Source organism: Humulus lupulus, chromosome X (genome assembly GCF_963169125.1).
Source record: "Humulus lupulus chromosome X, drHumLupu1.1, whole genome shotgun sequence".
NCBI lineage: Eukaryota > Viridiplantae > Streptophyta > Magnoliopsida > Rosales > Cannabaceae > Humulus > Humulus lupulus.
In genome coordinates, this window is record NC_084802.1 from 25,989,939 (window position 1) to 26,002,927 (window position 12,989).

The following is a 12,989-nucleotide window of genomic DNA, read 5'->3' on the forward strand; positions in this document are numbered from 1 at the left end:
TATCTATATTTTTTATAGAGTGTTCTATGAATTCAAGAGTGCAATTCCGAGTCTTTAATGGAGTCACGATGAATTAATAAGTTAGTAAATTTATTTGTTAGATTTATGATAACTTATTGGAGCTTGATTTCATAGGCCCATGGTCCTCGTTGTACCTTGGATAAAATCATCTAGATAGTCTCAATTAATTAATTTACTTATCAATTAGAATTATCAAAGTTGACCAAGTCAATTTTGGATAGTTTCGCAGAATTATACAATTTAGAGAAGAAAAGAAAAATGAGGGCAAATTTATTAATTAAGATAAATTGGCGTCTAAAGTAATAAATAAGTTTAAGTCAAGGTTCAAATTATAAATAATTAATTTTATAAATAATTTAAATAATTATTTAATTAATTAATCAATAGAAAACAATACATGCATTGATTTTAAGTCCAACGAGCTTATAATTAAAAGAAAAAATTTCACGGGCCTAAAACCCATGATAATTTCGACCTAGGGCTGATTATTGGCTATTATTTTATTGATTTTTTAATTAAAATAAATGACCTAATTAAGTCTATAAAAGGAATGCTTAGTGAGAGTTGAAAATAGATGACAAACATTTGTTTCTTAGAAGATTAGAAGATCTAGTAGGTTTTAGATTCTCTCTACAAACATAAGTCATTTTCTAAACCTCATTATTATTTTCTCTTCTTCTCTCTGTATCTATCTCATGTGTTGAGAATTGCCCACCCTACACTTGGTCATTCTAAGGATACTTTGGAAGGCTGTGAAGAAAATTGAAGAACAGTTTAGTTTCTTGGTAATACTCTGCGACAAAAATGATACAAGGGTTAGAGAAACTAAAGGAATGACTCTATCATTCTGCTGCGTATAATGTAAGTGTTCTTATCATTATTTCTATTTGAATTCAATTTTAGAAACATGTTTTAGGTTTTCTTATATTAATTTGTTTAATATAAGATCCACATGAAAATAAACAAGATCCTGTATAAATTTTCCTAACAGGCATATCCTCTGGAAACACGTCCAGAAACTCATAGACTAATCGGGTCTATCCTGGTCCCACTGGCATGACCTGAATGGTATCCACCACGCTAGCTAAGAACCCTATGCACCCCCCCTGTAATAGGTCTCTAACACTAAGTATAGATATCATAGGTATACGGGGTCCATGCACAGTACCAATTAATAAAAAGGGATTCTCACCCTCAGGATCAAAGGTTACCATCTTTTTCTTGCAATATATCATTGCCCCATACTTCTCTAGCCAATCCATACAGAATTATATCAAAATAAGTCATCACCAATTCCACCAAGTCAACTGATAATTCCCTGCCATCCACTATAACTAGTAGTGATCTAACCCATATCATGGAAACCACTAACTCCCTAGTAGGCAGCATAGTACCAAACCCCACAGGATAAAAGTCACTTGGTCTACACAATCCATCTATAATCCTACTAGCAACAAAAGAGTTTGTAGCACCTGAATCAATCAAAATGGTATAGAAGGTTTTAGCGCTAGAAAGCTGACCTGGGTCAAGGTGAACACCCGAGCTGGCGTCAGGCTGTCCATCTTCTTGGGCTCTTCCTTTTTGGCTCTCGGGCAGTCTATCTTCAAATGCCCCACACTGCTGCAAACAAAATAGGCCTTTGCCCGACATTCCCCAATTTGGCGGCTCCTGCACCGGTACACCTGAATATGCTCTCCAGGTTTCACCGCCACCCTGGCGGCCCATCTGTATGCCTGGTGGCCTCCTATCGAGCCCTGGAGCTAAAACTGTATCTGGAGTCTTTCTCTTTTGGTCACTGGGGCCTCTGCCCCTACCAAAGCCTGTAAATGGAGGTCTCGGCCTCCTAGAATCCCTTCTGGCTACATTCTCACGTTAGATTTTATTCTCTGCGCTCTCTGCTGTAAGCGCATTCTCCACAGCCTGTGCATAGGTGGTCAATCCTGGCTCAGTAGTAATACGAACATCCCAGGCTATCATAGGTTGTAGCTGTTAGGAAAATATGTATTTGCCTCAATGGAAATAGGTAAGATAATTACAACTCTAAACTAAATATTACAAATAAATATTATTGATTAAAAAGTGTTACAACTCTATGACAAAAATTACATGTAAATATAGAGAAAGAGGTAGAAGATGATAGAAATAGAAAATTCAACTCTAAGACAAAAAGATACAAATAAACTAGAAGTAGTAGAATGAAAGATGTACGCCCTGGTTTTCCCACGGGCTGTTTAGCAGGGCGAGCCTCGGACTAAATCAGGTTTAGTCCGAGGCTCCCACAAGCCGGAGGCTCTATTTCCAGGACGGGCCCTTGTCAGCTCGAGGGGGTCCTGTTTCCAGCTCGCATTTGTTGCCCCAGGAGTTGAGAATGACATCCGAAGGCCACGGACGGAGCAGCTCGGGTTATGAACTGCTCCGGTCGCGAGCTTCTCAGGAAGCTCCGACCCTAGGGGAAGTCAACACGCAAGATAAACGTGCATATTCCTGCCATCACGTGTCCGATATCCCCCTGACTTCTCGGACACGCAGCAGGAACGTGCGTATTCAGACACCCACGGACGGGTTGGGCCGTGCGGCCCATTATCTCCTTCCATACTGATTAGACCACACTTGTGTGTCAGGTTTAGGAATTAATCATGAATGTCACAGATTTGATATGACAAATGGTAAGGTCACGGGATGACCTCCCTACCAACTTCCAGGTGCCCTCTCCTATAAATAAGGAGACCCTGGGAGTTGATAGGGGTTGGAAAAAATAGTCTTTGAAGAACTATATACTTTGTAAACCAAATACCCAGAGAATATCAATAATATTGACTAGTTGAGTAGAGGGATTTTAACCTTCGAACCACTCAAAAACGTGTCTTGAGTCACCTAGTTCTTTCCCAAAGATTTCATATCTGTGACGGTTCTACTTTTAGTACTAATCTCTTTCTCTTCTTCTCTTAATTATCTGTTGCCGAAGAACCGCGTCAACAAAAGATATAGATGAGATTACAACTCTAAAACAAAAGATACATATAAAAGAGTAAATATAGAATAATAGAATAAATGAAAAGCAATAGAATAAAAGAACAAGAATAAGAAGAACTCTCACTCACACAACCAAAGTGAAGAGTGTTGGGGATCACCAACTTGAACAAGGTTTTAAACCTTTGTCCAAAAGCTTATTTCCCCCTAACTCAAGCACTAAGGGATCTCTCACAGATATTAGAAATGCTTTCTGGAATAATTAAGCCTCAAGGTGTCTCTAGCCAAGTGCTCTAATGGATAGAAAAATTGTTGTGTCTTACAAGTGAGTTATAGGCTCCTATTTATAGAGTTTAGAGACACCCTTTGAATTTCAAATTCCACCAACCCCCGTGGCTGTTACCAATGTTTAATTGGATTAATATGGAATTAAAAAAGAGATTTGGGAGTTATTTGGGTTTTTTGAGCCGTTCAACAAAGATTGAAAAAACTGAAAAATTGGTCAGTTTTTGGCCTGTGGCCACGGCCAGAGACATTAGTGGCCGCGGCCACTTGTCTCTGTCCCACAGGCCGCGGCCACTGACCAATTTCAGCACTTAAAAATGTGCTGTTTTTCCAAACGGTTCCAAACCCTCCCAAATGATTTTTTAACTCACAAAACACATTATTGGGGTTAAAATCATATCTCTAACAACCATTTCACATATGGCTTTATGAAATTCATCTCAATATTGTGTAACAACAAATTTACACAATAAAATATAATATTTGGAAGTTACAAATTTGTAATACCAAATATGTTACATTATTTGGATATATCTCATATATCTAAATATTGTAACTCTCTATTATATGTTACAATATGTGACACTCTTTGTCACATTTATTTAATCTAAAACATTATATTATAATATAATATAATATTACATTATATTATATTATAAAATAATATAACAGTAGTCCCTGGAGAAATCTCTTTCTTCTGGTCCCATAAATGGGCACTAGATCCCCGACAAACTTTGCCAATCTATCAAACTTCATGGTGTAGTTAGTCACTATCATGTTACGTTGAAGTAACTTGCTGAACTCTTCAGCCTTCGCAGCTTTAGCTACGTCGTTGTAGTACTTCTCATTAAATAAAGTTATGAACTCTTCCCATTCCATGTTGTTTACTACTCTGGTCTGGGATACCACCTCCCACCATATTCGGCATCCTCCCGAAACATGTAAGTGGCACAGGCCACTCTCTCATTACGATCTACCCTCATAAAATCTAGGATGGTGGTTATCATGGTCATCCACTGCTCAGCCTTCAGTGGATCTGAGCTACCCTAAAAAATTGGAGGGAGTTGTTTCCTAAACTTCTCATACAGGGGTTCCCATCTATCTTCCCCTACCTGGGGCTGCACTACCGCTGGTACCTCTGACTGTATCACTGCCGGTACTACGGGCCGTGGGTTCCCTGCTAGAATCTGTTGCTGTCTTAAGAGGCGAATCTCTTCTTCCTGCCTCTATAATCTGGCTTGCATACCAGCAAGCACCTGTTGCCAGTTTTCTGAAGCTGGCGATGGGGCCTGACCCTAGTCATTCCTTTCCCTGGCCTGTATCTCTTGGCCAGCCAACCTTTCTGACCTTCGAGGATTCATACTGGTATCTAACCCACTCTGTAGTGATCAAATCGGTCGTTAGGTAAGTAATAACAATACCTCTTGCCACCTGACGGTCCAAGATCAAACAGACAAACAAACAGGTGCAATGCTAATAAGCATGCCAATACATAATATGCTCATTCATGGTGCTAATAAGCACTTCCTGATATTGATCCGCAAATAACAATGCTAATAAGCACTTTTGGCATTCATAAGAAATTAAAGATGCACATAAACATATTAAGATATTTACACATGTATAACAATGCTAATAAGCATGTTCTTTAATCTCTGCCAGTGTTAACGGTATAAATAAGCATTTCCTGGCCTATACGCAAATAATAACGCTAATAAGCGTATCTTGACCTACATGTCCACATAATAATGCTAATAAGCTGTTCATTTGCATTCACAAGCAATAACAATGCTAATAAGCATGTTCTTTATCATTCATGCAACAGTCAAGGGCCAGGCCTTATCAAATTATCTCATTTTTCCTAAACAGGCACACAAATAAGGCATTTATATCATATTTAAGTAGTTAAGCACATAACCACATAAATAGTTACCGAACCCTGAGTTGAGCTTATCTTTAGTGGCGAGTGTACATGCACGTCCAGTCTTTAGGAACCATTAAACCTTGGTAGCTCTAATACCAAGTTGTAACGGCCCACATCATTATGGTTGCTTCCTGGAATGACGACTGGTCCTGCAAACCAACACGAGTATTTCCAGCATGCTTTGTCCTCACTCGTACGCTTCCTGGGAAAACTTCCCAGGAGGTCACCCATCATGAGACTACTACAGGTCAAGCACGCTTAACTTTGGAGTTCTCAAGTGATGGGCTACCGAAAAGAAGATGCACCTTGTTGGCGTAGGTAGTACCCATCAATCCATTTAAGTCATCTTCAACTGTGTAGTCTCATACCTACACAGTCTTATAATCATCACACTTGACCTTCCCAGGCGATGTGGGATTGCACAACTTTTAACTGGTATTTTCCCCTTCGGATCACGGGATTATGACTGTCACATGGCCGAACAACACTACCTCTATTAAGAGGTGCGTGCAAGTCACGCTTATATGTGATGGGAAATCAAGAATGTTCCTCCATTGGTAATACACGAACAAACATTTGTACATGTAATAGGCGACCAGGAAGGCTTATCCAAACAAGTCTTGTATGTTGCTTCCTTAGGCAATCGAGATAGGTAGTAATTGGGCTTGTTTGGAAGGCATCTATTATCAAGACTTGGTACTTCAAAGTCAATGACTAGAACTTGATATTTGAAGCTAGCGACTAGCACATGGTGTCAAGAGATAGCCACCAGAACATGGTGCCAAGACATAGGCGACCATAACTTAGTTTACACGTCAAATGGTATTAGTACTTGACTATTGGACCTTTGTGACTCCCTTTTGTCTTGTCCTAGTCAACATATTTTTCCACATTATTGTGTAAAAAATGGGTGTAACATTTACCCCAAGTCAGTCTTCATGCTTGCATAAAACTGGCTTATGATGCAATTTACTCATTATAGTCTTAATAATACTTTACTGAATAGCAATCTTCACACTTGCATAAAGCTTATGCAAATTTCCAAAAGTCTCATGGTGACCCATTTGAAATTTTAACATACAGTTGAAAATGTCTAAGCTTCTTAAGGAAGCTTTAACAAATCTGTTTGTTCTGTTTTTTGGTGTCTGGAATTCACTAACTTTAATTTATGGAAAAAGCTTTCGAAATTAGCTCTGAATCGCTTGGACCCCACCTTCATTTTTATAAAATGTTATGTAAGCACAAAAGGGAAATGCTTTAATAATGAGTAATGATATATTCCTTCAAACATTATACATAGTGATGTGACACTGTTCCAAATTTTGATAAATGTTATTGGTAGAATATGACATTATACATCATTTGGATGCAAATATTATTACTATACTTTCATTCTCTCCATAGGATTTTTCTCTAGTTATCTTTTTTTTTTTTTTTACAGTTTTTTTATTTGAAATGATATTTTTTTTTACATAGTTGGTGTTGGACAAAAACAAGCGTCCACATCTAATTTTACAAAAAAATTGACCTTTTTTTTGTTATGTGTAAATTTAATATAATTATACAACTCTATTAACCTTAAATTTAACCTTTATATTGTTTTTTTAATTCATAAATTTATATTTGGATTAGTTTGTTATGTTAGATTCAAGTAATTTGTCGATCATTAGATCTAAATTAGATTTTAATTTTTTTTATTTAATTCAATCCAATCCAATTTTGTTACAATAATTATTATTTTGGAATAATTTAATCCAATTAAAATTGGATGTCTAATTTTTTACATATGTTATGGACAAATTGATCACTAGGTAATTTAAATCATAACAGTTATTTTTAATTATATAAAAAAAATTATTAATTTTTGTAAAAAATCATATCGATAATTTTTATTTTGACGAAATTAAAAATAATATGCCCCCAAAAGAATACAGATTAAAATATCAAAGGCAAAAAAGAAAAAAAAAAAGAAAGAAAAGACACGAAGGACGACAAAAGAACGGAGAGACAGAGGGAACCTTAGGCTTAGACAGCAACTCTCTCTCTCCTCCAAACCCTAGCTCTCTCTCTCCTCTCCAATCCGACTCCTCAACCTCTCTCTCTCTCTCTCCATCTCTCAAATCGGCGCTTCACCATCTTCGATCTCTCTCCATCGCTACTCTCCGATCCTAAAAGCTCTATTGTCCAAAACAGAATCTAGGGTTTTCGTTGGATGTTTCTGACGAAATGAACGGCTTCCGAGCTTGACGAGCTTTCCAATCCCTTTTTGTTTGAATCTGAGAACTGAATAGTAGAAAAGAATATGTATAGGGATCGTGGTGGTGGGTCTTCGAAATCGGAGATTGTTGGACCGCTCGATCGGAAGCGCATCAACGATGCCCTGGACAAGCATCTCGAGAAGTCTTCACCGTCTACTTCGAGGGCCTTGAGCAGTAAGGACAAGGAGAGGCTCTCCGTTCCTTCCACCTCCGCCGGTAAATCACAGCTCGATCATCGTGATTCTCGCTCCGCCGCAGCTTCTCTCTCTAAGAATAAATGCTCTGATGGTTTGTCTTTCTTCTTCGTCGTCGTCTTGTTTTTTTTGCTGGTTTTAGTAACTATGTTTAATTTCAGGTTCTGGGTCTTTCCTTTTTTGTCAGTTATTGCAAATTTTTATTTTTAGGATTCTTGCTGCTTAGAACTCAGTTTTGGCTGATCTTGGTTCAGTGAGTTTTGCGTTTAACTAATTCTCATTTGGTTTTAGAAGCTTATTTCTAGTTCATCTTTCATTTCAAGAGACATCATTTCTTGTTGTCTTGTTACTCTGATTCGTGTTAATTTTCTCATTTGAAAGATAATTTGTATTGTAAAGCAAATTTATAAGAATTGAGTATAAAGAGGACATTGCATATTGTTACATTAGCCATATCCCGTGTTATCTCTTTGCCTCTTTGTAAGTTTGAAGCTAGTATCTTTGCTCTTTTCAAAACACTGCACAATTTGAATGAGACTGTTCAATTAAATTTCCCCCTTCTCAAAATGTGTTGGTGTATAATTTTTTTGTTTGTTGTTTGTTGATAATATGAATATTCTCTAAGTTTGCTTATTGACCTGTCCTCGTTAATTGCAGAGGAATCTGAGACGGATAGTGAAGAATCCGATGTAAGTGGCTCTGATGGAGATGACACTTCTTGGATTTCATGGTTTTGCAATTTGCGAGGAAATGAGTTCTTTTGTGAAGTCGACGATGAATACATTCAAGATGATTTCAACCTTTGTGGTTTGAGCAGTCAAGTTCCATATTATGATTATGCACTTGATCTGATTTTGGACGTGGAATCTTCACATGGTGAGAAAATGCTAAATTGGATTGTAATTTGCAAAATTTAGGCTCCCATTATTGCTTTTTCTGAGCTTCTCAGTTGATAACTTTGACTTACTAATTTTTTCCACATTTAAGTGAAACGGTATATTAACTTCACGTCTCCCTCTCCATCTCTCTCTCTCTCTCTCTTTCACGTGCATACTTTTCAAGTAAAGGTTGAAATGACATCTTTTGAATAAATTTACCTACGAATGGAACAAGTCATTACATTTTTTTCATAAAATCTTTGCATGTCAAATCTTCCTCCAACATGATCACACCTTTAAAATAGTGCTTGTCTATGTAGCTTTTTTTTGCAAGTTCTGATATATTATAATCTCAAATCAACTCTGCAGCAATTGGCATCAACTATGTTGAACTTTTGCCAATAGATGATGCACATCTTGTGTATTTTATATTGCATGTGTTTGTTTATCTCTACACGTGTGGTAGTCAATGGGTGCATGTGCATTGTGAATGCAGTAGAGTGTTCTTTATATTTATAGCCAGCTATAACTGCTATTGATCTCTCAGGGGATATGTTCACTGAGGAGCAAAACGAGTTGGTTGAATCAGCAGCGGAGATGCTATATGGTCTTATTCATGTCCGATATATACTCACTAGCAAAGGAATGTCTGCAATGGTAAGATTTCTTATCATTGTATTCTTTTTTTCTTTTATTATTATTATTTTTCAATTGTTGATTTCGAATTTATTACAGTTGGAGAAGTACAAAAACTATGACTTTGGAAGATGCCCACGAGTATATTGCTGTGGACAACCTTGCCTTCCTGTTGGCCAATCCGACATTCCTCGTTCCAGTACTGTAAAAATTTACTGCCCGAAGTGTGAAGACATCTATTACCCTCGATCCAAATACCAAGGCAGTATCCTTATTGTGCATTACCTATTATTAAATTCCGAGATTTATTTTTGCATTTTTTTTAATCTTGCCTGATCAAATTTTGAAGTTTCTTATTTAATATGTTCTTTTCTAATTGATTTATGATATGTGATTGTTTTTCGTTCAGAATGAAGTTTGATAGGAAGCTCTACTTCTGATCCCTTTAAAGTTGAAGCTTTTTTTTTTGTCTGTGTGGTATAGTGTTCGTGTGCACTTGTGTATCCTATAATAGGTTTATGATATAATGTTTGCAGTCCATGATAAAAAATGATTGGTGATAAAGATTGATGTTAAAATTTTCCTTAGTGATAAAAGATGATTATTGCCGTTATTGGTTGTATCTGAAGTTCTCAGTATGGCTATCCATACTTGTCTTGTAGGGAGAAGCAATGTTGATTGTGGATAACTGGCTATCAATATTTCTTTGCTGGTCTTAGAGCGATCTAGTAGTTTCAACTATGTGCTGATAACTGATATATTTAAAGACACTTAGACCATCGCAATAGTCTACTTGTTGATCTTTTTTATGCACCTCATTATTTGTGATTGTTAATTTACATTTCTTATGTTTTCGCATTATTTTTCTATTGTTAAAATTCATTGCCTTCTGTTTCTATTTGAGAGTTTCCTTGACGATTTGCAGACATTGACGGAGCATATTTTGGAACCACATTCCCCCACTTATTTTTGATGACATACGGGCACCTTAAGCCACAGAAGGCCGCGCAAAGTTATATTCCAAGAGTTTTCGGCTTCAAGATTCACAAGCCGTGACCCCCGCTGGATGTTGAAGTTGGAATATGCATTCGGTTCCCTAGTTAGCCTCAATCTGTGGTTGTTTGCTTGCATCTTTGCATCCAGCCTTTCATTGAAATCGGAATGGCATGGCCCGTATAAGCGAGGTAAAATGCAGTATTCCATAAAAGTACCACAATTGATTTACCAAAAAGGAAATGTTTAAAGTGCAAATTGATCCTATTAGCCGAGTTATAAACTTTTTGTCTTTAAATTTTACTTGTGAGATTAACAAAGCGTTTGTAAGCCCTTATTATTTCTCTTCTTTTCTTTCTCTTAGTCCTTTTTGAGATTGTTTGAAAGTGCTTTGCATTTGCAGCTCTTTATTATGTATTCCTTTCTTTAATGCCTATTTAATCACCAACAATATAACCTCTGTTGTTGAGAACTACTTAAGATTATGGAAAACAGTGCAGAGACGGAGGGCCATGTATTTTTTACTAATTAATTTGGTTTAAACAGGTGTAGAACCATCTCAAAATTATACCTTCTTTGGGCAATACTTCTCCTCTATTGCTCTCAACCCAATTACTTGTATATATTATTGTTACTCTATACTAGTTTGTTTTTAATATTTGATAATTTTTATTACTATTATTATCATATTTTGATTGAGAATTGAGAAAATACTCTCTTTTCTTTGGCGCGTCTTTTTTTGGCCATTGCTGCCTGTAATTCCTTATACCGATCATTAATAAAGACTGCGTTTTTTATTCTTAATAAATGAAGTGTCAGTTGGACATAACTTTGCACAAAAGTTTAAAGCTACAAACAATGTTTTTATGATATCATAATTTCAAGGGTTCCATTATGGCATTATTTACTAGAGGTTTTTTCGACTTTATTATATAGATAATTTATTGATAAAATTTTATTTAAAGTTTTAAAATTTCTTTATGTAAATTATTTTAGTTATTTCTTTAATATTAAATTAAATAAAACAAAATAACAAAGTTTATTTAAAATTACAAGAAAATCTAAACTAAAATTCAAATTCAAATGTACTACATAATATTATTCAGCTATAACCCAATTTTTGGAGCTTTCATTAAAAAAAAATTATTACAAAATTTAGACTAAAATTAGGGTAAATGATATCATTTTGACCGTCACAATGTTTTGTCCAATTTTTAAAATTTATTATTATTATTTATTTTGAAATCATTAAATGCTACAATAATGTTATCCTTAATTGTACAAAATTGACAATTATACTTAATAGTATAAAATATGTCAATGATCAATCCTCAATCTAATTACTATACATAGATCTCCCATTCTACAATAACAACCGATTAGAGGTAGCATATTCTTAACATAATTGTGGGGAAAGAAGTGTTGAATTTTTTCTAAATGAGGGGACATACATACCACCATCGGCTTAGAGGCATAAGAATAAGACCACTAATTTTTGGAGCACCAAACAATATCACATATGAAGGACAAATATACAAGGACATATATATATATATATATACACACACACACAAAGGGTTGGGAACTACTCGAACCCCGACCCAAGGCCCCAACCACCCAAACCATGGGTGATTGGCAAAATTAAGTTATTTCAATAAAATCATATAAATTTAATTTTAATATCAGAAAAAAGAGTGAGTGGATGACACCCACAAGTGGGCAAATTATACAAAAAGGGTAAGTATATCACAAAAGGGTATGGGAATAAAAATTGCATGATTCAAAGTGGAATAAAATGCCCAAATTGTGTGTTTATAAGCTTATTATAGAATTTATAAAGTGAACTTTTAGGTAGAATCACAGTTATCAAATATCTTGTTCTTTTTTTTAATTAATTTTTTATTTAAAGGCGGTGTCAAGTTGATTTTTTTAATCATATAATAACCTTATAATTAAATCAATAAATTTATTGAGCATATTTATTAACTCATAATTTTAAGGAGAAATAAGGACAGCAAAATTTGTATTCTTATTATGGTCTATTTTCCCAGGTAGTAAAAAAAAAATGATAGCTAAATAATAAATATTATTTGATAATGAAAAAACAAAATGAAAACAAAGTGCTTCACACCATTAGATTGGTTCTCCCCAAAAACATGAAATCATTATTGAAAAAGCAGTATTTATAAAACCTAATCATTTTAGTTTTGTTTTATAGTATTATTAAATTAATTTACTCAAGCCGGCGGCCATAACAAATAATCAGTTTATATGCAAATTTTATACACCAAAAAAATAAAAATAAAAATTGTTTTAAGCGTCTAACTTTGTCCTTTATGTAATTATACATAATTGACATACTTGTAAATATCGAAGAATCAATCTAATTTCTATTTGAATTGACACCTTAGTTTTTTTTAATTTTTTATAATTCTTTTAAATAAGGTTCAAACGACATAAAATTTGCTTTAAGAATCTACAACTCACCAATATTCTTTAGCATATAAGAGGGTATAGTAATCTAAAATCTCACTACGATATCCTTAAAGAAAATCTGAATATACACGAAACTAGCAAGTTGTATTATGATGGCATTGAAGAAAAATACAAAGTACACCCCTTTATTTTTTTTTCTTCAAATAATAATAAATTAGAGTGACATTCCTCAAAATTTTCAGCTCCTTTTGCCATGTGTGCTTAAACACTTGGACAATAATAATATTACACTTTGATCGTTTTGTTTGCCGCCACTCCATTTCGTTTTAATCATCCCAATACTACGTGCCCCTTCTTTTTCTTAAAACTACAACATTATTAGTTTATTATTGTT

General features: G+C 35.0%; 1 protein-coding gene across 2 annotated transcripts; it reads left to right on the forward strand.

The window, feature by feature from the left end:
- The first annotated feature begins 7,170 nt into the window (after positions 1-7,170).
- Positions 7,171-10,771, forward strand: LOC133805082 (putative casein kinase II subunit beta-4). Of its 2 annotated transcripts, none has more exons than XM_062243181.1 (5): positions 7,171-7,746; positions 8,310-8,528; positions 9,078-9,187; positions 9,266-9,431; positions 10,092-10,771. In XM_062243181.1, the coding sequence occupies exons 1-5, from the start codon at positions 7,503-7,505 to the stop codon at positions 10,220-10,222; spliced, it is 870 nt and encodes a 289-aa protein (XP_062099165.1). In that variant the 5' UTR covers positions 7,171-7,502; the 3' UTR covers positions 10,223-10,771. The 2 variants fall into 2 exon arrangements, with proteins under 2 accessions (XP_062099165.1, XP_062099166.1); XM_062243182.1 differs by having other exon boundaries at positions 9,266-9,428.
- Positions 10,772-12,989: the final 2,218 nt, after the last annotated feature.

What these genes read in the sequence shown, in the direction of transcription:
- LOC133805082 (XM_062243181.1), top strand. Translation starts at nt 7,503, where the DNA reads ATGTATAGGGATCGTGGTGGTGGGTCTTCGAAATCGGAGATTGTTGGA. An exon ending in GGACGTGGAATCTTCACATG is followed by an intron (nt 8,529 to 9,077) that starts GTGAGAAAATGC and finishes TTGATCTCTCAG; the next exon opens with GGGATATGTTCACTGAGGAG. An exon ending in TCGATCCAAATACCAAGGCA is followed by an intron (nt 9,432 to 10,091) that starts GTATCCTTATTG and finishes GACGATTTGCAG; the next exon opens with ACATTGACGGAGCATATTTT.